This window comes from Megachile rotundata, chromosome 3 (assembly GCF_050947335.1).
Source record: "Megachile rotundata isolate GNS110a chromosome 3, iyMegRotu1, whole genome shotgun sequence".
Lineage (NCBI taxonomy): Eukaryota > Metazoa > Arthropoda > Insecta > Hymenoptera > Megachilidae > Megachile > Megachile rotundata.
The window spans coordinates 10,750,748-10,777,027 of NC_134985.1; the positions used below are offsets into that span (position 1 = coordinate 10,750,748).

The 26,280-nt window shown below is 30.2% G+C and overlaps 1 protein-coding gene and 1 long non-coding RNA gene across 13 annotated transcripts in view; both read right to left on the reverse strand.

The window, feature by feature from the left end:
• Nucleotides 1-1,601: 1,601 nt before the first annotated feature.
• On the reverse strand, nt 1,602-3,703 carry LOC100881307 (uncharacterized). The gene is made up of 3 exons (XM_003702072.3): nt 3,290-3,703; nt 2,490-2,928; nt 1,602-2,381 (listed from the first exon to the last, which is right to left on the reverse strand). Exons 2-3 carry the CDS (start codon nt 2,887-2,889, stop codon nt 1,921-1,923), a joined length of 861 nt encoding a protein of 286 aa, XP_003702120.1. The 5' UTR covers nt 2,890-2,928; nt 3,290-3,703; the 3' UTR covers nt 1,602-1,920.
• A 3,976-nt stretch (nt 3,704-7,679) lies between these two features.
• Nucleotides 7,680-26,280, reverse strand: part of LOC105662126 (uncharacterized) — a 35,076-nt gene continuing 16,475 nt past the window's right edge. Inside the window, exons 3-5 of one of the 12 annotated variants that reach the window (XR_001095500.2) lie at nt 8,350-9,074; nt 8,048-8,255; nt 7,680-7,940 (exon numbers count right to left, since the gene is read on the reverse strand). This is a non-coding gene — a long non-coding RNA (uncharacterized LOC105662126). Of the gene's footprint in view, nt 7,941-8,027; nt 9,075-26,280 lie in introns of all 12 variants that reach the window. The other 11 variants (XR_001095501.2, XR_013037525.1, XR_013037524.1 and 8 more) reach the window with 11 other exon arrangements.

Consider the following 26,280-nt stretch of genomic DNA (forward strand, 5'->3'; position numbering starts at 1 on the left):
TCAATATTTCAATAAGATATATCCTGAAAATTACAGATTCTCTATGACAGAATAAATAAATAATGGGTAATGGATACTAGATCAACTGTAATTCAAACTTATGAAATTTTTCACCAAAATGCTTTCAATAAAAGTAGATTTTTAGATGAAGGTTTATCACACTAGAAATTGCAAAATGATAGATCTATGAAAGAATCTATAATTTCCAGAGATTATGTACAATCTTTTTGAAACAATCTGTATGTACATATGTAACAACACATAACATACATTATACGCATATTTATGTTTATATGGGTGCTTACTTTATTCATCTGTAATACCATTGTTATTTCAATTAATAAACAAAAATGCTATAGAAGTTGTAAGGTATGAAGAAATACATAATAGAATATAAACTTTTTATATGTAGAAACATATAAGAGTGTAATTGTATTTTTTAAATGGAATATAGAACTTTTTACACTGGATTTTGATGGGACCAAATTCTGAGTACAAAAGTACATTTATTTGAAAAGTTCTTATTCCATTTGAAAAAATAAATTGATTTCTAGTTTTCTATATAAAGAGAACTTTTAATACGTTACATATTTCTTTATACCGTATAACTTATATAAATAACATTTTTGTTTATTTGAAATAACGATATTCCAGGTGGATAAAGTTAATAAGACACCCTGTATTTGAGGTATGCACAAGCAATAACACATATACGTACACTGGCATATGCACAATATGTATAAACTATAAATACTAAATTAGTTAACATAATTTTTGAGGAACACTGCAAAAATTAGTTAAAGGAACTATTTTATTTAAAGGAACTTTTTAATTATTCTATCTTTCAAATTGGACCAAGTTTCATAAGTTTGGTTTAAAATTACATATTCATAATTTAGATAAAAAAAAAAATAAATAAGTAAAACTAAACGTAATAACTAATATACACATTAAATAATACACAAAATTCATTATACATAATAATACACAAGATTCTTATAATACTTTTTTTAATTTTTGTCGAGCTCCTTAATTTTGTTGAATGGTGTAATTTGCAATGTTCCTTTCTATTAGAACTAATACATGTATCTCACTGGTTATAAACTATTTTTAATTTTAGCTTTATAGTATTTGTTCATAATTACATGAAAATGTAAATGTTACACTGTTGTTTTAGGCACATGATCCAAGGGGTTCATATTGTTACTTTTTAACAGAATGTAAACTTAGACAGATCCAGTTTCATTTACCTATCATATGTAATAAATACATATTTTCTTTAAATATTTTGAGCATAACAAAAATTAGTTGTGCACTGCACATTAAAGTATTTATATCACATTTATCTGACAAGAGAAAATATCTCAAAATTAGTCTTCTTTAAGGGACTAGTTTAATTTAGAATATGGGTTTAGATATTTAATCAAAATACCGATTAAATTTAAAAGCAATAGTCACTTCATAATCTCCATACATGTATCTAAAATATCTTCCACAATGTAAAGCCTAGAAAAAAAATTCAACAATACTAGGCTTACACTCAACCATAATTTATATAAAAAGCATGAATAATTTATATAAATATTTACTAAATAAAACTGTTTAAAATTTGTATATATCTAATATGTCAAAGAATTGATTTTAACAGGTACATTCTTACTTTAAGAATATTGTGCACGTTAGAAGTATGTTACAATTAGAAACAAAATGTATATAAATATTTTAGAGCCGATTTTTTTTTTAATATCTGAAAGTAGTATCTTTAGGTTAATAGTAGATAACTACAAAATTTAGAACTGTCAACAACTATTCTATTATAATCGTAAAAGTGTTTTCAATAACGCTCGCTGTATCAATCGCTTAATTTTAAATTGTCTAAATTATAAAACAACTTTGCTTTAACATTAAAGTAAAATTATATTAAGTACGCAAAATAGAAAACGGTGGTGGTCCTGTTTGCCTCATTATCATTGCAAAATTACTCAACCCTTCTTCACCATTATTTTGGCTGGTACTCTGTGAACTACTCAGACTTTTACTTCTACTACTATTATGACTTTGCAAATGTTTTTTTAAGTGATCTTTCCTATAAAAAGCTTTACCACATTCTGTACAAACTTGATTTTTGCTACCTGAGTGAATGATCATATGTCGAGCAAGATGTTCATTGCGTTTAAATGCTTTACAACACATATTACACTGATAAGGTCTATTCTTATTATGTCCTTGTTTGTGACGATCTAAATGTTCTTTACGCTTTAAACTTGCACCACAAATATCACAAATATGAGGTCGTTGTCTGTGATCCTCAAGATGTTCATGTAATGCTTCTTGATCTTCAAATTTGTATGCACATTCTGGGCACTGATAAATTAACACTCCTTAAACATTTATAATAACTGTTTTAAGACACAGGAATATTTTACAAAATATTAATACGTAGCATCAAATATATTACTGAATTTTTATGTTAAAACATAAACACCTACCATTTATATGTTGTGGCTCAACTTCAAACTCAATTTTTGGTCGAATTTCTTGACAGTTATGTGTTGTATTATTAATATTTTCTTCATATTTAGTTACATATGGTAAGCCCAATGTACTAGAACATCGTGCTAAATACTCAGAGGTAAGTCTAAAGTCTATTTGAAGAGGATCAGTCATAGTTGCTGCATCTACTTTCTGAATAGTCTGTGTGCCTGAAGATTGATGAGATATTTGTGAGCATGTTTCTTTATTTCCACAGTTGTTCTCGTTCCTATTTTCATCCGTTTGTTGAACATGTGCCGAATGCACAGAATACGTATATCCAGTCATGTTAGGCTGGTTATGTTGATGGCTATGCATCTCTGAGGAGTATTTTATATTGCGTGGATCATATGCCATTTTTTATTATACAACAAATTAAGGGTTGTTACTAATTACCTATAAATATTAAAAATTAAGTATAAAGAATTGTAAGTTTCTTGAAATAACAATATGCTAACAATATTTCCTTCATTTTTTGTAAAAAAGCTAAACTCCAATACCTTATTTTTCCTTATTTTTCAAATAAATTTTGATAGAGCAATAAAAAACTTATCAATTTAATTATGTAGATTAATTTTGACAAAAGAAAGCTACATAAATTCGTCGTAGATGAGAAATTTTATTAAGTATATCAAGATAGATGTCAGTTTATTATTAAATGCTCGATAAAATTCGAATTATTCTTGAAATTAATTACGATAATTAAGGAAGGAAAAATCGTTCAAGAATTTTATGTTCGGTAATGAAATATACTCACTTATACATACAGAGAAAGCTATCAAACCAGTGTATCGTTGATCACTGTTTGTTTGTATTAAACTTGGCCATCTTTACACATCAGCTGCTATACAAATTCTAGATCTTCCGTGTAACCAATTATTTGTTTTAGAAAGGTACATTACGAGATGACACGTAATTAACAAATCTTTTAAATATCATAGGAAACATTACAATGTACATTTAAATACATGATTGGTTTCTCAATCTGAATTAATACTGTAAGATTCAATACGACTCCACTTCGCAATGCGCAACGGTGGGTATGATGATCACAATAGAAAACCTGCACTGCATTTAAAAGAAGCGGATATGTAAGACATTTGCCAAAAAAACACAATTCCTTGTAACGATTTATGTTTGTTTTGTGTGATTAAATAACAACTCAACAAAATGTTTAGTACACTCTGTTTTAAACGAAATTAAAATATAACGATTTGAAATAATGAATTATTTCAATTTATATTAAATAACTTTATACTAGAAATAATACAACAAGAACAGTAATTTTGTATAGAATTTAAAATAGATTATTTATGAATTATTTTTATTTGAGGTATTATGTCATTCGAATGAAATTAAATAGAACAAAATGTTGTTGCAAAATTATGTGTTACATATTTTATTTAAATTAATCTGGCAGTAATTTAACTACAAATATACATTACATATAGTGTTAATATGATATTTGTATCTTTGAGTACATGTCTGTTGCATGAGTGAAAGGTACAAGAATTAATAAAAAAATTTGAGTAATTATGTCAATAAAAATGTATACAAATACCAAACAAAATTTTACATTTAATTTTTGTATTTAAATAAATTAATATAAAATTATATAAAGAGATATTTATCTAATAAGATAATACATTATTTAGATGATAATTTTCCAAATTAATTATATTTTAAATAAAAAAGTTGATTATTTTATTTTATTAATTTATGTGTACTTACTTTATTCTAATAATCATAATTTTGATATATTTAAGTGTTTTATAAATTTTTATATCTGTGAAGCTCATAATATACAAATTAAAATAAATTCCTATTTTCAATTGATTTTTTAAAATATTTAATATCTTTCTACTTATTTAGAAGTATTCGCTAATGATTAGTGATATTTTTATTTAAACGTGAAACATTTATGTGATTTTTATGTAACCAACTAACTCTGTATAAACAAATTAAATAAAAGAAGTGTTATATATAACGTGTTAAAATAAACGATAACTTCGAATTTGTAATAAATCCAACGAACTAATTTAACGAAAGTTCACACTGATTTCATATTCGTATTAAAAACAACATATTACTGTGGAGTAATTAAAGTAGTTACAAATATTGCAAAAACCTAATTTTTATCATTTTTAATTTTATATTAAAGCGCTGTTTAGAAACAGTACACTCAGTGTCATCTTGCGGTTATGCGCAAAAACATAGAAACAAGAAATTAGGTTTTTTTCGTAAAATACACATTTCAATGTTATTCTCTATATTACCAACAAGACACAGTATAGTGCATCTTCTCAACACGTAATTCGCATTTTCGAACCCACACGATATATTGTCAACAGCATAAAGTCAATACTAATAAATATATAATAAATATATAGCATATTAATCAATAAAATCAATATAAAATAAACTAGTGGAACGTCCCGTGCTGTGCACAGGGAATTAATCAGTTAATCTTGCCCCCCTGCGCAGTTCTAAACCGTAAAAGATAGACATGCGCAGTAAATTGTTACAAAGAAAGTAATTAAAGAAAAAGTAATCGGAAGTTGAAGGGAAATTGAACAGGTGGCGCCATCTCTCCCCTAGTATTTCAACTAACGAAACTACAGTTTCAAAATCGTGTAGTTCAGGCTGTTTGACGGAGAGATAGCACCACTTGTTCAATTTTCCTAAACAAATATGTTTATTATGTATGTATTTATGAATTTTGATTTTATATTTTTTGCATTATATTCCGTGGGTGTGAAGATGCAAATTATGTGTTCAGAACAGTTCACACACTATGCTGTATATTGTCGATGATGGTCGACGGTTGCCGCATTTTGAAGCCATAAAATGCAGTTTATTAAATTTTCCAAATTTTTCCTTTATGATGATAGAATAGTAAAATAGTGTTAGATTTTTATTTGAGTTGTTTATTTTACCAGATAAGCGCATTTTTTCGTTACTTTCACTGCTCACTGCTAGGTAGCGTCAGATGGATGTTTTCAAAGCACGTGTACCTATGATATGCAGAGATTACTAGGTCTGTTTGATTAGGCGCTCGCGCCTAACCTAACAATGTTGAGCGAGCGAGTTTTCATGTTAAAGCAAAAATAGTCAACCGTGTCATCCGGTTGAATTGGTCGAGTGGTGCAAGAGAAAAGCGTGGACAAAAAAGTTGAAAAGTCAAGTACATAAACGCGAGCAAATTCAATTTTGCATTAAAGTCTACGGGGATATGGTTTTTCGGTAATTATTCCTCCGTGGCATGCGCGGGCGGCGCATAGGAGGAATATACACGACGATGAGTATGCAAAATCGTTAATTACTCACTTTTTGAGCACAGTTTATGCACTTTTATGATTAAAAAATGGTCAGCAATGCATTATTTACATGGTTCGATCATAAAAGTTCATAAATAATGTTCGGGTAATGAGTAATTAATTATTTTGTGTCAGCATTGCGATACGTACATGAGCCGCCTATGTCAATTCTACTGCACATGCAAAGTGCAATATTTCGGCACTTTGACGACGTAGTATGGTTCCTGAGGCATTTAGAAACAAATTTCTGTTATGGTTTGATGCGTTTTGATGCCTAATAAAGCCAGGAAATCAATTTTTGTCGAATTCGGTCGAAAACGGTACAGGTGGCGCCATCTAGCGGCGAGCGGCGGAACTACGAAAAACTAAAATTTCGATTTTCTCGAAAACTAGCGAATTTTAAATACTTCTGAGGGTCACAAATCAATCTGTGACCTCCCTGGAACCTATATGATGACACAAGAACTTCCTAAAAGCGCTAGAAAAGAAAATAGAAAAATAGTCCAAAACATGGACTAAAAAATTGGCGTCCATCTAGCGGTGAAAGTTGGAACTACAAAAACATAAAAATGCGATTTTCTCGAAAATTAGCGAACTTTGAGTACTTCCGAGACTCAGAAAGTGTTATGTGATCGCACTAGAAGCAAAATAATGCAACAAAATCTTCCTAAAGGCTTTAATAAAGAAAATAAAAAAAATGTCATTTTATGGAGAAAATTTGTGGCGCCATCTAGCGGCGAGACTGCGAACTAAACTGAAAAATCGTATGTCCGAACACGCGTTAAGGAAAAATATAAAAAGTAATATTTCGCAACTTTGATGATATGCTATGCTTCTTTAGACATTTTGAAGCAATTTTTGTTCAATAAGTTATTCATTTTTTTGCCTATTAAGCCTAGAAAGTCAATTTTTATTTGACCTCTTAAAGCGTGTTCGGACATACGTTTTTTCAATTTAGTTCGCAGTCTCGCCGCTAGATGGCGCCACAAATTTTCTCCATAAAATGGTATTTTTTTAATTTTCTTTATTAAAGCCTTTAGGAAACTTTTGTTGCATTATTTTGCTTCTAATGCGATCACATAACACTTTCTGAGACTCGGAAGTACTCAAAGTTCGCTAATTTTCGAGAAAATCGCATTTTTATATTTTTGTAGTTCCAACTTTCACCGCTAGATGGACGCCAATTTTTTAGTCCATGTTTTGGACTATTTTTCTATTTTCTTTTCTAGCGCTTTTAGGAAGTTCTTGTGGCATCATATAGGTCCCAGAGAGGTCACAGATTGATTTCTGACCCTCAGAAGTACTTAACATTCGCTAGTTTTAGAGAAAATCGAAATTTTAGTTTTTCGTAGTTCTGCCGCTCGCCGCTAGATGGCGCCACCTGTACCGTTTTGGACCGAATTCGACAAAAATTGATTTCCTGGCTTTACTAGGCATCAAAACGCATCAAACCCTAATAGAAATTTGTTTCTAAATGCCTCAGGAACCATACTACGTCGTCAAAGTACCGAAATATTCATTTTTTTATTTTCCTTATATCCGTGTTCAGACCCCGACTTTTTAGGATCAGTTTTTTCGGTGATTATTCGTTCGTGCAAGTGCGATTAAAATTTGTTTTTTCTATGTCCATCTGGATGTACATACGCATGTGCATGCAAAATTTTATGAGAATTGATTGAGTGGTGCAAAAGAAAAATGCGGACAAAGAAGTTGCAAAGTCAAGTATAAGAGCTTCGCTCGCCTTCGGCTCGCTCGCTCAATAAAAAATAACACTTTCCAAATGTTATATTGAATTTTATTGCTATTTATTGAGTAAAATATTATAAAATACTGTGACATCCTTTTTTATTATTTTACAGGTTTATTAATAATAATTTTTTAAATAAACGGTTGACAGTAAATAAGATATTTGCTATTAGTCTAAGTTTTATATACCAGCATCATAAGTGCTTTAAATATAAACTTTCGCAAGCTCTGTTGCTTTATGTATAAAAAAAATATTCTCTATAGCCTATACTGTTGACATTGCATACTTACGAAATAAATATATAAATGTTTAGTTTACATAATGATTCTTCTTTGTAATCAAACCTGGAAAAGGTTAATTTCTATTGAGGACTTGACTTCAAATATTATTGTATATTATTTATTGTTCTTTTAGTGTGTTATTATATTTACAATTTCTTTATTATACCTACTATACTGTAACCTCTTTCTTAGAATCTCCAATAGATACCTAACAAAAACTACACTATAGCATTATCTACTATTACTGAAATAATTTGTTTAACAAAATTAAATAAATATTATTTCACCTTTTTGACAGGAATCAGTACTTGACATGCTACAAATCAATCACAGTTCCTACATTTCACTCCATGTTCCGTATAAGCTCATACATGAAAACTATGCAGAGAATTTAAAGAGAAGCTGAAATTACACTTTTCCATTAAGTAGATTGAGGTCGCTTATAGCAAAAACTTTAAAGTACTGTACGAACCATCCATATTTAGTGCTTTAAAACATGCTCCGCTTGGTACGTGGGTGTGAACGCACCCTCGTTAGTTGTTACTCTGAACGAGTCGCTCCAATTACACCGTGATACGCGCGTTGACGAGCATAATTAATTTCAGGAGATTTCCCGATGTATATTCACTCTGGTGCAACGTAGTTCCTTTGGCAAAAAGGAAGTGTAGAAATTTTTATTTAGGTTAGGTTCTTCCAAATCTACCTGGGCCACCTCTTACGTTCTTACTAGTCCCTTTCCGAATTCTTAGGTTCTTCCTAGATTATGGTTTCCCCTAATTATAAGATAAAAAAGATGTGGTAAGAGGCACTTCCTATACAGGGAATTCCCAACTTTTTTACGACTTGTGACACACTTTTAAACATGTTAACTTTTTATCTTCAATGAAAAAGCCGGTTTTAGAGAACATATTTAATTATCGTTTCAAATTTAAATATATCGCTTAATAATAATTATAGTTCAAGAACCCATCTGTCGGTGCACTTTCGCTGCCTGAGGTTCACCGTCAAAATCTAGTTACGAGTCTTATTACTAACATTTCCTGTGACACCCGGCGTTAGCTGTGTCGAGTTCACATATCATTTCCGGGAGCAATCGGCGTTAGCTATACGCCGGCTAGTCCTCACGTCTTGACCTTTCCTATGGCACACGGCATTAGCCATATGTCGAGTGGTCTTCACGTCTAAATCCTTTGGCGCCTAGGTTAATTAACAATACTGGGTTAGCTTACTAACAAACACCATAACCGCTATATAACTTACAGCCATACGGTTGTATTTCTACGGTGCGTTACAATTCCATAATACTAATATTTGAAAATTATGATGTTATAAAACTTCAGCATCGAGAAATTTTTTAATTCGAAAATTTGAAGGTTACAAAGTTTCAAATTTCTAAACTACCAAAATTTCAAAATCTAGAATTCAAATATTCTGAAATTTTTAAATTCTGAATTCCAACACTTCCGAATTCCAAGATTCCGAATTCCAAAATCCCGAATTCCAAAATTCCGAATTCCAAAATTCCGAATTCCAAGATTTCGAATTCCAAGGTTCCGAATTCCAAGATTTCGAATTCCAAAATTTCGAATTCCAAAATACCGAATTCCAAAATTCCGAATTCCACGATTTCGAATTCCAAGATTCCGAATTCCAAGATTCCAAATTCCAAAATCCTGAATTCCAAAATACCGAATTCCAAGATTCCGAATTCCAAAATCCCGAAATCCACGATTCTGAATTCCAAAACCCCGAATTCCAAAATTCCTAATTCCAAGATTTCGAATTCCAAGATTCCGAATTCCAAGATCCCGAATTCCGAGATTCCAAATTCCTAGATTCCGAATTCCAAAATCCCGAATTCCAAAATTCCGAATACTACAATTCCGAATCCCAAAATTCCGAATTCCAAGATTTCGAATTCCAAGATTCCGAATCACAAAATTCCGAATTCCAAAATCCCGAATTCCAAGATTTCGAATTCCAAAATTCCGAATTCCAAGATTCTGAATTACAAACTTCCGAATTCTAAAATTTCAAATTCCAAACTTCCTAATTCTAAAATTTCGAATTCCAAAATTTCAAAATTCCAAAATTCCAAAATTTCAAAATTTCAAAATTCCAAAATTCCAAAATTCAAAATTCCAAATCCCAAATTTCTTAACACCAAAAATCTAACTTCCGAAAACTATAATTTTTCACAATCCGCATTCGCATCTCACATACTGCCCTTGAATATTCTTACACATTAATATCTAACATGATTCACACAGAATCCGCTACTAATCAGCTAGCGGTTACAGACGCACGGTCTAAGAATCTCTGCTCCGTACTGTACATAGGAAGTGAGGTATAGAAAAGTCTTTTATTCCGTATTTCCATTATAGGGAAGTCGGCAGTATTTGTTATCTGGAAAACGTTTATCTCGTAGGATGCTGGCATCCGTAGGATAACGTATGTTTTTACCACAGGAAGGGCAACCGTCTGTCTTGGTATTTTATCCTGTTTATTCGATCGCGAAGAAAATTTTTTTTAACAGAATATTCTTTCGGTATTTAATATTACTTTTCACCGAGTAAGAGGAGATGACAGACTTCCGAGTCATTGGTTTTGTTAATACTTGTACACATGTAGATATATTTCTTTATGTACTTTGTTTATGAATATATGTTGTAAAGAGAGGTATCCTACAGAATGAAATATACCTCTATCGAATACTTCTGTAGAATAAAATATAACGTATCCTGCAGAATAGCTTTATCTACAAACTAACAAAAATGTTATTCCACGTCAACATACAGGAAAAGAAGTTTGAGATATTTTTCATTCTTCAAAATGACTGAGAGTTAGAAATACAACAGTTTATTAGTTTCCTTATAATACGTTTTCTTCGTTCCCATTCTTTGCTACAACTTTTATTGGCCTTAAAAGAACTAGTGTACAATCTCTACAATTCAACTTGGAACAGTTAATGTTGCAAAGTGACGACCCAATAATTCTACTCGATTCTTGATACTTTCTGCCATAATCCGATTTCCAAAATTTCTTAGTCAGCGATGGGGCATACTTTCTAAAAAAGAATGGTTGATCAGCGTTCCAAATTATTATTTCGACAAGGTTTCTCTTGGAGCTATTTACGATTAATGATTAATGTTTGTACGACTTTAACGACGGTAGATTTAGCCTACTTTTCGTTTTAGAATGAACGAAACGTACAGGTACGTTCGTACTTATTAATAGGAATATTGAACGTAGAATGTTGTAACATTCGGTGTACATAAGTACATATTTCTGTCGGTATGTAAACATGCGACGTGTCTACGAAAAGATGTCCAATACGAGTGCCACATACGCACACGTGAAACTGCATCGAATATGTATACGCGATGGCCTTGATTCCTAAGGCCGTGAAAAGATCCCGTCGTCGGGTCAATTAAACCAAGCCACGAAGTCATTGACTTTGGGTGCACGGCCAATTTCTCTTCGATAGTGTGTAGCGGGCATGGCCACGCTCCTATATAGCGATCTGGCATTTGGAAACTTGGACGACGACCAATTTTAGGATATAGAAATTGCCAGCTTTTGCAATTTCGATATTTAACGATATGGAAATGGTAACAGTTTGCAACTTGAGAAGTTAGAAATTTTTATGGTTTGGAAAGTTCGATATTTGGAAATTTTGGAATTTTGGAAATTCGAAATTTGGGATTTTGAAGGCTGCAATATGGAATTTTGGAATTTGGAATTTTGGAATTTGGAATTTTGGGATTTGGAATTTTGGGATTTTGGAATTTTGGAATGGGGAATATTTGGAATTCGGAATTTTGGAATTTTGGAATTTTGGAATGGGGAATATTTGGAATTCGGAATTTTTGAATTTTGGAATTTTGGAATTTTGGAATTTTGAAATGGGGAATTTTTGAATTTGGAATATTTGGGATTCGGAATTTTGGAGCTCAGAATTTTAGAATTTCGGAATTTTGGAATTTGGAATTTTGGGATTTGGAATTGTGTGATTTGGAATTTTAGAATGGGGAATATTTGGAATTTGGAATTTTTGAATTTGAAATATTTGGGATTCAGAATTTTGGAATTTCGGAATTTGGAATTTTGGAATGGGGAATATTTGGAATTTCGAATTTTTGAATTTGAAATATTTGGGATTCAGAATTTTGGAATTTGGAATTTTGGAATTTGGAATTTTGGAATGGGGAATATTTGGAATTTGGAATTTTTGAATTTGAAATATTTGAGATTCAGAATTTTGGAATTTCGAAATTTTGAAATTTGGAATTTTGGGATTTGGAATTTTGGGATTTGGAATTTTGGGATTTGGAATTTTGGGATTTGGAATTTTGGGATTTGGAATTTTGGAATGGGGAATATTTGGAATTTGGAATTTTTGAATTTGAAATATTTGAAATTCAGAATTTTGGAATTTCGAAATTTTGAAATTTGGAATTTTGGGATTTGGAATTTTGGAATGGGGAATATTTGGAATTTGGAATTTTTGAATTTGAAATATTTGAAATTCAGAATTTTGGAATTTCGAAATTTTGAAATTTGGAATTTTGGGATTTGGAATTTTGGAATGGGGAATATTTGGAATTTGGAATTTTTGAATTTGAAATATTTGAAATTCAGAATTTTGGAATTTCGAAATTTTGAAATTTGGAATTTTGGGATTTGGAATTTTGGAATGGGGAATATTTGGAATTTGGAATTTTTGAATTTGGAATATTTGGGATTCGGAATTTTGGAGCTCAGAATTTTAGAATTTCGGAATTTTGGAATTTGGAATTTTGGAATTTGGAATTGTGTGATTTGGAATTTTAGAATGGGGAATATTTGGAATTTGGAATTTTTGAATTTGAAATATTTGGGATTCAGAATTTTGGAATTTCGGAATTTGGAATTTTGGAATGGGGAATATTTGGAATTTCGAATTTTTGAATTTGAAATATTTGGGATTCAGAATTTTGGAATTTGGAATTTTGGAATTTGGAATTTTGGAATGGGGAATATTTGGAATTTGGAATTTTTGAATTTGAAATATTTGAGATTCAGAATTTTGGAATTTCGAAATTTTGAAATTTGGAATTTTGGGATTTGGAATTTTGGGATTTGGAATTTTGGGATTTGGAATTTTGGGATTTGGAATTTTGGGATTTGGAATTTTGGGATTTGGAATTTTGGGATTTGGAATTTTGGAATGGGGAATATTTGGAATTTGGAATTTTTGAATTTGAAATATTTGAAATTCAGAATTTTGGAATTTCGAAATTTTGAAATTTGGAATTTTGGGATTTGGAATTTTGGAATGGGGAATATTTGGAATTTGGAATTTTTGAATTTGAAATATTTGAAATTCAGAATTTTGGAATTTCGAAATTTTGAAATTTGGAATTTTGGGATTTGGAATTTTGGAATGGGGAATATTTGGAATTTGGAATTTTTGAATTTGAAATATTTGGGATTCAGAATTTTGGAGCTCAGAATTTTGGAATTTCAGAATTTTTGGATTTGGAATTTTGGAAAGGGGAATATTTGGAATTCGGAATTTTTGAATTTGGAATATTTGGGATTCGGAATTTTGGAGCTCAGAATTTTGGAATTTCGGAATTTTGGAAGCCGAAATTTTGAAATTTCGGAATTTCAGAATTTGAAATTTTGGAATTCGGAATTTTGGAATTTCAGAATTTGAAATTTTGGAATTCGGAATTTTGGAATTTCGGAATTTCAGAATTTGTTAATTTTGCAATTTTTTAATATTGGAACATTGGAGTTTTGGAATATCGGAGTATTGGATAATACTGTGAAAAACTACAAATTGTATAATAATGGTGGCCTATCCTCAATATGAGTAAGGATTGCTAGTCTGTCAAGGTACCATTACTCCTATTGTTAGCTTGCAAGTTGTAGTCGAGTTACCAATAAATACTTAACAAAGCCGAGTGGTTCTGGTAATATCGGGACACAAAACCCCTTACCAGTTTCATTGTTATCGGAAAATTAATTAAGAATTGTGTTTTATACAGGAAAATAGGGCTCATCATGATTTTAGGATGATCAGAATCCATCACCTTAGAAAATAATTACAAACAGTAGCAATAAATTAATTTCTGAAAATGTACCTAAATCCATAATAGAATTACATTAGCAAATATGCAGTTATTAGTTATTTATATCTCAAAACGATAATACCCTGTTCAATTCCGTTATTAATTTCCCAGTTTGTATACTTGTTGAAACGTATAAAGTCATAAATCGAATAATTGCTATTTACTTTCTTCTTTCTCGATGTTCTATAAAATCTGAATCCTTAAATACCGCTCTGTGTTTAGTTTGTCGTGGGAGTGGCTCAATTTCCTGTCGTATCTTATTGACGCGTAGTCTGGAGGTAAACGAATAAATATGCCAAATAATCTGAAATCTTACTCATGCGCTGAGCAGACGTTTTCGTTTGTACACATATCCATAAACGGTATTGGACGTTTTTAACTTTATCATGTTGTTGCAGAGTAAGCTCTGTCGTGTCATGAAACGTGAACGAAATATGAATACGGTTTATCTCTGATAAATACTTTATAAAATCATTCTTTTTCGATTATGATCAAAAACAAATTCAATGAACATTTTTATTGTTTGATCGTTTTATATGAAGTGTTCGGACCGAAGTATCAAAAGTGACTGATAATTTAATGTCGTAAAGTACGTACGTTGTCATACACAGCTGTTGGGTATAAAGTCAAAACTATTTAAATAAAAATTTTTAATTACAAAATTCCGAATATCAAAATTTCGAATTCCAAAGTTTGGAACTCCAAAATTTCGAATTTCAAAACTCCAAATTCCAAAATTCTTAAATCCTTAAATTTCTAAACTTCCAATTTCCCATATTCTTAAATAAAAATTTTTAATTACAAAATTCCGAATATCAAAATTTCGAATTCCAAAGTTTGGAACTCCAAAATTTCGAATTTCAAAACTCCAAATTCCAAAATTCTTAAATTTCTAAACTTCCAATTTCCCATATCCTTAAATAAAAATTTTTAATTACAAAATTCCGAATATCAAAATTTCGAATTCCAAAGTTTGGAACTCCAAAATTTCGAATTCCAAAACTCCAAATTCCAAAATTCTTAAATTTCTAAACTTCCAATTTCCCATATTCTTAAATAAAAATTTTTAATTCCAAAATTCCGAATATCAAAATTTCGAATTCCAAAGTTTGGAACTCCAAAATTTCGAATTACAAAACTTCAAATTCCAAAATTCTTAAATTTCTAAACTTCCAATTTCCCATATCCTTAAATAAAATTTTTAATTACAAAATTCCGAATATCAAAATTTCGAATTCCAAAGTTTGGAACTCCAAAATTTCGAATTCCAAAACTCCAAATTCCAAAATTCTTAAATTTATAAACTTCCAATTTCCCATATCCTTAAATAAAAATTTTTAATTACAAAATTCCGAATATCAAAATTTCGAATTCCAAAGTTTGGAACTCCAAAATTTCGAATTCCAAAACTCCAAATTACAAAATTCTTAAATCCTTAAATTTCTAAACTTCCAATTTCCCATATCCTAACACCACAAATTTCAAATTAATACATGAAAATTGTGCTCGCTGAATCTGGAGCACCCTGTATATCAGAACAAATAAATGAACGTTAATCCGAAAGGAAGTACATCAGAACACCATACCGATTAGTAATATGACATGCAGTGTGGTATGTTGAACTATGTTCGTATCTAAGGAAATGCGTGTGATTCACTCGAGATTACCGCGTACAGATAATAGTACCTATACCGTATCTCGTAAGATAACACCTTTTACTTCCGTGGTATCGAATACTACCTTATAAGTACATTTATAAGCATCCCTTGTAAAAATTTTGTTCAACGATCTGCATTTAACTTTAACAAGCTTTAACAAGCTGCAGAAAATAATCTTTCATACAAATATTGCTAGCTTTGTGTAGATTATTAAATTCACATGTATGATTAAAGTTTCTTGTGTCTCCAAATGAAGTCCCCGAAATTACACGATATACAAAAGTCGATGTCCAACTGTTCACAAAATGTACGTGTTCAAAGAACACAAAATGTTTTGTTCGACTGTACGTGTTAACAGAACGATTATATATTTCCCATCTTTTCGTGTTTGTACAGAAATATTTCTAATTATATCAAATTTCGGTATTCGATATCTGCAACGTAGCACTGAAACCTAATATGCCACATTTTGTTAAAATACAAAATATTCGCAAAATTAACAGGAAACTGTAGGATTAATATTGTAGATGTGTTGATTAAATGATTTGAAGTTTTGACATATTTTAATAATTGACGGATTGAATATTTTTTGAACATCTTTTGCAAATTAACGTTTTACTGTTTTAGAGGTTAAGTCAACTGTTATTAGTAATCGAGTCATTTCTTGAACAAAAATTGGTTCTAAACTGTTTCTTTTCAAAAATTAGTTCCAGACTGAGTCTTTCGATAAAAAATCGTTTAACGCTTATTAAAAAAGTTTCAACATTAAAGAACAAAACATCAAGTTTGAATTCTTGACATTTTTCAAAAATTCTAGAGTTGCAAAACAAGATCTACTCAAAATAAATCTAAAATGTCGAACAGTGATATACAAAATTAATAAGTTATTAAAAATGCTTGAATATATGAAAGTACCAGCAATTCTCCAAACACGCAAACTCTTTCAGTAAGCGAGAAAATGACACACGAAATGATCCGATATGTAAGTTTCGAGTTCATTCTATCGGGAAGCATTTTTAGGGCACGTATCTTGTTACATGAGGCCCTACCGTTAAAAGCGGACCACCTTGGCGAGTTGTTTGGTCCTATGGTGTTTCATGGCCATGGGAGAGATCGATTAGGAACCTCTGCAGCGGCCACCACGCCCAGACAGGGTAGGAGCGGTATGAGTCACCCCATACAGAGAACCCATAAGACGGGCGGGGACACCATAGCGCTGCAACGTGGCATTGAAAATGACGAACCACCAGCGTGCATATTCACCCTCGCTTTTCGTCATAGTTCGACGAACGTGTGTCACGCGAGTCTTGTCTAGGGACACACCATGGATCACGTGCGACCTAGCTCAACAACTTAGTGCAATTTAAGCTATGGGGTGGCATTGATTTTTGTCTATCGCTGAGGGAGAGCTGGACGATTACTCATCCCTGTATTTCCACTCAGACTTTACGTATTTCGAGTAAAATTAAAATCGATCGATACTTGCGTGCGTTTTTTGTTATTAAGTATTAACGTATTCGCAACGGTAACAGGCTGCAACCCATAGTTACAGAACATAGTATCGTTTTCGTGTTACAATGTGTAGGGCCGTTTATTTTGAGGGGTGCTTTTTAAAGAAGTGAAGAAAATGGTAACGAAAGATAATAACTTATATTTCTTCATTCGAAAACAACGTGTAATGGAAGGAATTGAAATTCTCTGGTATTTGGATAATGGAAGTTTTGTTGGTTAGAGAGATGTTTTGAGAGTCATGCATTTAAATTAGTTTTAGAATATATTACGGTATAATTTAGATATGGTTAGGTTAATTTTTGGAATATGGACAATATCGCTTGAATCTGGGAATTTTGGAATTTGGGGATTTGGGAGTTTGGGAATTTGGGAATTTGGGAATTTCGGAATTTGGAAATTTGGGAATTTGGGAGTTTGGGAATTTGGGAGTTTGGGAGTTTGGGAATTTGGGAGTTTGGGAATTTGGGAGTTTGGGAATTTGGGAATTTGGGAATTTGGGAATTTGGGAATTTGGGAATTTGGGAATTTGGGAATTTTGGAATTTGGGGATTTGGAAATTTGGCAATTTGGGAATTTTGGAATTTGGAAATTTGGGAATTTGGGAATTTGGGAATTTGGGAATTTGGGAATTTGGGGATTTGGGAATTTGGGGATTTAGAAATTTGGAAATTTGGGGATTTGGGAATTAGGAAATTTGGGAATTTGGGAATTTGGGAATTTTGGAATTTGGGAATTTGGGAATTTTGGAATTTGGGAATTTGGAAATTTGGGAATTTGGAAATTTGGAAATTTGGGAATTTGGGAATTTGGGAATTTGGGAATTTGGGAATTTGGGAATTTGGGAATTAGGAAATTGGGTATTAGGAAATTGGGTATTTGGGAATTTGGGAATTTGGAAATTTGGGAATTTGGTAATTTAAAATTTAGGAATTTTGGAATTTTAGAATTTGGAATTTGAAACTTTGAAACTTGGGAATTTGGGAACAATTCACAATTATATTAACTGTATATGTAAAAGCAAATAAGAAATTCATGCTAAATAATATTTTTAGTTTCTTCCCCAACTCATGTCAATCATTTAGCTATAATACAAAACATATCATCAAATACTCTGTCTAAATTTAAAATATAAAGGAATATATATACATAAAAGGGAATATACATTATTAAAAGCAAGTAATAAATTTCCAAAAGAGGCTTCCCTATGAAAAAATGAACACACGCGCTGCAGCTTCTGTAAAAATAATACACGTGTTTCACTATAAATAAACTAATATATCACTGCAAACATGAAGCTTTGGAATGCAGATTACGGTGGTTATCGTAAAAGAAGAAACTGTTTAGCACTCTCTAAGAAATCTTCTAAATATGTATACATATACAGTTTCACGTTTGAGAGTCCCCCGCAAAGGATGATGGTCATTGGCGTAACTATGTAGGGGGCAAACATGCACCCTAAATGCTGCCAAGTAGAACACTTTATTGTCGAAATAAGACTCTTGAGATGGCTGCATCTACATCGTTTATTTATTTGTCCTTATACAGGTCACAATTTTGTTTCTTTTGACTTGAAATTTTGAGGGTAAACTCATGAAACACTCTAAATTTGCTATATAAATTTTGGAGGTGATCTGAAGACAGGAATCAGTCATCATCAATCGACGAATCGATACAAACCGTGTTTTGGTATCGTTTTCGGTTTTTAATACACATTTTTGATACACAGAGTCGACTGAAAGGACATTAAAGCTCTGTAAGTCGCTGTTGACAATACTTGGTCATCATTGACGTGAGTCATCGTGAAATCAACAATAACCGTATTTGGTATCGTTTTTGATAGTCTCAGTCACGTTTAACCGGAATGACTTTAAAATTATGCATCTCGTTTTTGTTCTACTTATATTATAGTTGGTAGTCTAATTTCCAAATGATAACATGTGCGAATATTCTAATCTTTTTTTCATTTGTAGTTAATATCTTGAATTTTTGAATTCTCAAATTTTGAGGAGAAAAGTTTGCAAATTTTCAAAGTTTAAAGAGGAATTTTGGAATTTTGGAAGTTTGAAATTTTAGAATTTGGGAATTTGGGAATTTGGGAATTTGGGAATTTTGGAATTTTGGAATTTGGGAATTTAAAATTTGGGAATTTTGGAATTTGGGAAGTTGGGAATTTGGGAATTTGGGAATTTCGGAATTTTGGAATTTGGGAAGTTGGGAATTTTGGAATTTTGGAATTTGGGAATTTAAAATTTGGGAATTTTGGAATTTGGGAAGTTGGGAATTTGGGAATTTGGGAATTTCGGAATTTTGGAATTTGGGAAGTTGGGAATTTAAAATTTGGAAATTTGGGAATTAGGAAATTTGGGAATTTGGGAATTTGGGAATTTAAAATTTGGGAATTTTGGAATTTGGGAAGTTGGGAATTTGGGAATTTGGGAATTTCGGAATTTTGGAATTTGGGAAGTTGGGAATTTAAAATTTGGAAATTTGGGAATTAGGAAATTTGGGAATTTGGGAATTTGGGAATTTGGGAATTTGGGGATTTGGGAGATTGGAAATTTGGGAATTTGGGAATTTGGGAATTCGGGAATTTGGGAATTTGGGAATTTTGGAATTTGGAAATTTTTTAATTTGGGAAGTTGGGAATTTAAAATTTGGGAATTTGGGAATTTTGGAATTTGGGAATTTGGGAATTTGAGAAATTTCACAAATTCACAAATTTCCAAATTCCAAAATTCCAAAATTCCAAAATTCCAAAATTCCCAAATTCCCAAATTCCCAAATTTTCCTGTCTCAAGTTCTTAATCTTACAAATTTCCAAATATTTTTAAATTTAATTTTTTTAAATTTCCACATTCTTAAATTCCTAAATTTTCAACTCTACAATTTTCAAACCCCCAATCTCACAATTTTCTAAATATTTTTTCATATCATTTTTAAATATATTTAAATACTTTTTTATAATATTTGAAATATTTTTAAGTACAAGTTTTCAAGTACCTATATTTCCGAATTCCCAAGTTTCTAAAATCCATTAAGCCTTGTGTTGCACCATTAGTGAAGTTAGTTAACGTAGTCCACCCCACAGAAAAATCCCAGTTACGCCAATGACGATGATTCATAGGGGAGTTTGTCAAGAATTCTTTCTACATGACCAGCTGAAACTTTTACATTCTATGGTTTATTCGTTTCCTATAAACTCTGCTGTTCGAAGGAAGCACCTTAAAATGCAATTTTATTTTTATGTAGCATATTAATAATACATTTGCTATAAACGCTCCTTCTCATCTGCATAATTTTCCATTATAGACTAATCATCTTTAACATAAAATATAGTTACACCTCTTCATTTGTATGTTATATTCATTCTTCAAATTATATTATGCAATTTCACTTTCATCTGTTTCAAAACACACAAAGCAATTAATTAATTATTTGCTTGTAGCGAATGTGGGTACGCTCTTGCAATTCTTATTTGTGTCAAGGACACAAGCGAAACTTGTATACTTTATGTCATCACGACTATTTTTCGTTAATATGGTAGTAGAAAAATAAAATTGCAGGGGATCTATTCAAAAGAATTTTAAATAATGATTGATAATATATGTATTTATAACACGTGGATATTGTAACAGTAAGAAATAGTGATTTAACTGTAATGATGTTTGTAATTAATATAAATTATTAATTATTACAAATGTAATTCAGTAATGTTGAAGAAAAACTTCAATAAATAATATAATACATTATTGTAGTATAAACATATAGTATCTGCATATGTGTATATTATAATTCACATTATACATTAATATCATATAATGTCATATATTATATGCACATGTATTATAATCATATATTATACAATATAAATTATAATATGAATTATATAATATATAATTAAATATAATATATGATTATAATACATGTATTTTGTATACCTGTGATAATATATTTAATTATATATTATATAATATACATTATAATATAAATTATATAATGTATAATTAAATATAATATATGATTATATAACATGTGCATATAATATATGACATTATATGATATTAATATATGATGTGAATTACAATATACACATGTGCAGATACTATATGTTTATACCACAATTATTATATATAATTGTATAACATTTTTCATATTCATTATGTGTTTCATAACATAAAAAATCCCCAAAAAATTAACGTAAAACCTTCTAAAACTATTCCTTTAATAATATTACGTTCAATAAATAAAATAAAAATAAGTAAAAAGAAGTATTGCATCCATATACATAGTATAACTAAAAATATAATATTAATTATATGAACATATAATATTAATAATATAATACTGACATAATACTGTATATATAATATTATAAAATAATTTCACAATAAATATTAAACAATTATATACATATATAATATTATAGTACATTTGTAAAGATTCATTGTTAACTACTAACTGTCCTGTTTCAATTTAAAGTAAAGCAATTTCAGTGACACGAAGTGACATACTTTTTTAACCGACTGCATACACTTATTATACCTAGAGGGTTTTTATAAGTCAATTTATAAATGCACGTACATTAATAATGCTTTTACGTAACTCGACTTTCATTCGTCCAATTTCAAGATATTTTAGGGAACAATATTACACGAAAAAAATATCAGAAATTAGATAAACTATGCGTTAATCAGTGCTCAAAGAAACATGCGATTATATAATACTACACCACCAATTTGCTGTTAACATTGAACACTTCACTCTCTGAAAATTGGATTAGTGGCATTTAAAACGGACAGGTGATAACGTACTGTAGTTTAAAGATTCGGAGTTGATTACAGAAATAATATGGTCGCATTTGACGAATTTGAGATATTGGATATTTGACGATTTAAGAATTTTAGAATTTGGGAAATTGGAATTTTTGGAACAGTGAAAAGATGGACATTTGAAAATTGTGAGAGAGAAGTAGAGACTGAGAATTTCTGCATTTGGAGAATTTGGAATTTCGGAATTTTGGGAATTTAGGAATTTGGTATTTTGGAATGTTGGTATTTGGAATTTTGGAATTTGGAAATTTTGAAATTTGAAGATTTGAGGATTTGGGGATTTGGAATTTTGGAATTTTGAAATTTGGGAATTTGAAGATTTGGGGATTTGGGAATTTGAGAATTTGGGGATTTTAGAATTTTGGAATTTTGGAATTTGGGAATTTGGGAATTTGGGAATTGGGGAATTTGGGAATTTGGGAATTGGGAATTGGGGAATTTGGGAATTGGGGAATTGGGGAATTTGAGAATTGGGGAATTTGGGAATTTGGGAATTGGGAATTTGGGAATTTGGGAATTTGGGAATTTGGGAATTTGGGAATTGGGGAATTGGGGAATTTGAAGATTTGAGGATTTGGGGATTTGAAGATTTGAGGATTTGGGGATTTGGGGATTTGGGGATTTGGGGATTTGGGGATTTGGGGATTTGGGGATTTGGGGATTTGGGGATTTGGGGATTTTAGAATTTTGGAATTTTAGAATTTGGGAATTGGGAAATTTGGGAATTTGAAGATTTGAGGATTTGGGGATTTGGGGATTTTAGAATTTTGGAATTGGGAAATTTGGGAATTTTGGAATTTTGGAATTTGGTACTTTGGAATGTTGGTATTTGGAATTTTAGTATTTTAGAACTTTGGAATTTTGGAATTGGGAAATTTAGAAATGTGGAATTTGGATATTTGGAAATTTAGAAATGTAGTCATGTGAGAATGTGGAAATGTAGGAATGTGTGAATATGGGAATGTGCAAATGTGTGAATTTAGAAATGGCAGAATATGGAAATAATATATGAATTCGTCAATTTATTTTTTTCAAAATCTGGAATTTTAAAAATAACTTGTAATAAATTTGTAATAAAATCTTAAATAATTTAATAATTTCATATCTTACATATCTATTAATTTGGTGATTTCAAAAATATCAGGATTTTAAAATTTGAAAATTGAAAAGAATTAGAAGATCTAACGCATAAAAATTTTACCATATAAACTAGATAATCTACTCCTGACTATTTAACATTCTTAAATAATCTACAACTAATCAATCTGCACTTAAACGAAAGGCTTTCCTTGTAACCTTATGCAAATGTAATCTCTTAAAAATAGGCCAAAAGATTTGCGAAGAACTGAAGTATTCGGGTTTTCGTATAAATAACGGGTCGACAGGTGTCGTGAAGAAAGCAGGTTCTCTTTTACCGATTCACGTTCAGTCCTCTTTTAAATCAGTGCTGTATTTGTGATCCATCGATAGATTTCTAATTGTCTCGAGAGAAAAATCTTACTAACAATGCTATGATTATAATCTGCCAGATGAAAATGTCACTTTTTAACTAATTGAAAGAAATGAATTTATCAATTATTAATATAAAGAAAAAACTATGGATATGAAATTAAACTTTTCGTCATCGATAGAAATATTAAATTTTTTTCTCGAATTATCTTCATATTTATCAGGTCTTCATGAGTAATTCCATTTTTATATGTAACCTTAATGCATTGAAACAACTATCTTGACAGGTAATCTACAATTATTACATTTTTTAACTCCATATCACATTTATCATAATTTCTTAACTTCTTCGTTGAAATATTATTTACTTAACATATTTCTTTTTTTTGAAAATTAGAAATTTGACACACGTTCTAATCATTAGAACATAACCTCTTTAAAAATTTACAGTTCTTCAAATAACATTTCTTTATAGAAATGATGCAGGCTATAAAATTATAAGCATTATTATTTTCGCGATAAATTTTATAGAAGCAACATTGCTAGAATTATTAAAGCACTAAGAAACTTAACTTAGAGATATGTTTTTTTACGTAAACAAGATAAGAAATATCATTACTTATGATCTGATAGTGCGAATAAAAGTGGATTAACATTTCTTTCACTAAAGTAGGTCAATTTTAGATCTCATATTTTTCGTATTTTATTTGTTCCTAATATTTTTATTTCAAGTGACTCTTTATAACTCTTACATGGCGGTGATTGTATAAGTTTGTACAGTTGAGTTTAATTTATATCAAGCCGTAAATATATATTTTATTACCAACTTCAGTGTTTTAAATTGTAAAATTTAATGAGAAGTTAATTTTTAAAACACTGTTGTATGAGATTTTATACTCGTTTATGAATGCATTTGGCAAAGGGCACCGCGATACAGTGTCACGTCCCTGGATACTGTCCCTCAACCTCAAGACCCGTTTCCGTGCTCCCTCAATGTAGCCCCAAGCGATACACGGGGTCCCATTCCGCGCAGAAGTGCAATGTACTCGATAATCCGAGTGCCGGAGATACGCGCATATTTCACGAACGCAGAAAACTTGCACGAGAATACCGACATCGACAGAGCATCAAAACTGAGAGGTTTATTTTCAAAACTCTCTGCGTCCATTTTGAAGCTATTTCAGATATATTTATTGGGTTTAGATTTTGATATTTCGATTGGAAATTTGAGTGTATTTTTAGTAAAATATTATAGTATTATATTACTATTATGAAATATTAGTTGAATTGTTGTTGTGAAGTTCGTATTGTATAGTAATGGGAAAGTTAGAGGTGAGATATATATTCATATAAAAGTATATGTATATAAAAGTCAATATAAGTTTAAAGAAAAATAAACAAATTTTTAAAAAGGATCCAAACAAATTTTTTAATTTAAAATAAGAAACGCGTGAATGGGACACTTGACTGATTTTTTAGTTTTAAGAATCGTTATTGTTAGAATATGTGGTATTTAATTGAAAACTTTGTTAATTTGAAAACTTGAATTTTCCATTTGATTGTATCGGAGTAACTGATGAATTTTGAATTTGAGACAATTTCTGTTGTAATTAATTAATACATGATCTTCTTACAAATGTAATAATGCTTTTGTAATATAGTGAAAAATAACAAAAGTAACAAAAATAAGCAAAATAACCAAAATAACCAAAATAACCAAAATAACCAAAATAACCAAAATAACCAAAATAACCAAAATAATCAAAATAGCCAAAGTAACCAAAATAACTAAAATAATCAAAATAACAAAATGGTAGCATCATTTGCCTCATATTCTTACACGACAAAAGAAAAGAATAGTATTATCCGTAACGGTAAATTAGCTTAAAACGAAGTGAATGTACAATTTTGCCCAGCAGTGATATACTCTTTTACACTATTGCAGACTTCACTTGGTTAATAGTACTGTTACGAGTTCGAAATTTCTAGATTCATATAAATTCCACCTAATTCCGGTACATTGCACAACTGTAACAGCATTCAATTAATAATTTAATTTCATCTTTATACTCTAATAAAATTTTTAAAAGATACCGTTGATACACGTAATGTGTTCAAAAATTTAATAATTCAATGTATTATATTGGGTCGTTTAAAAGATTACATACAAAAATTCACGTTTAACAATTATTAGCTGAATATTCTGTCAATTTTGAACATAAGTAAAAATGTGAAATTATTTTAAATATTTTTGTTTGTCTTTTGTCTTTACTTAAGTTTACCATTTCTCATTTTCTTCTTATTTCATTAATGGACTTACATTAACAACTTTAACTGAACTTTCACGAACATTAATAGCGCTTTCCTATCATTGTGAAGCATGGAATTTACGGAAATCGCTGGAATATCAAAGGAGAAAGCTATTCATATTTCATAAAGCTGTTCTATATTTCCTGAAGTTTGTAAGCTTCTAACTTTTCAAATTTTCAGGTAAATGAGGAATTTCGTATTTGTATATTTCTATCTTTCTGTAATGGTAAATAGTCAAATTCTTAAATATTTGCAAGTTTCTATATTTTCGAGTTTTGAAATTGTTAAATTATAAAATTAGAAGTTCCCAAATTTTTCAATATTTACTTTTCAAAATTCTTTATTTTCTAAATTCTCAAATTTTGAATTTTCAAAATTATCTAAATACCCAAATCCTTCAATTTTTAAATTCCCAACTTTGCAATTTCTCCAATACCAAAATTTTCAAATTTCCAACCTTCTAAATATCAAAATTTTCAAATTATTGAATCTTCAATTTTCCAAATTCCTAAATTGACAAATCTTT

What these genes read in the sequence shown, in the direction of transcription:
- LOC100881307 (XM_003702072.3), bottom strand. Translation starts at nt 2,889, where the DNA reads ATGGCATATGATCCACGCAATATAAAATACTCCTCAGAGATGCATAGC. An exon ending in TGAGCCACAACATATAAATG is followed by an intron (nt 2,382 to 2,489) that starts GTAGGTGTTTAT and finishes TAAATGTTTAAG; the next exon opens with GAGTGTTAATTTATCAGTGC.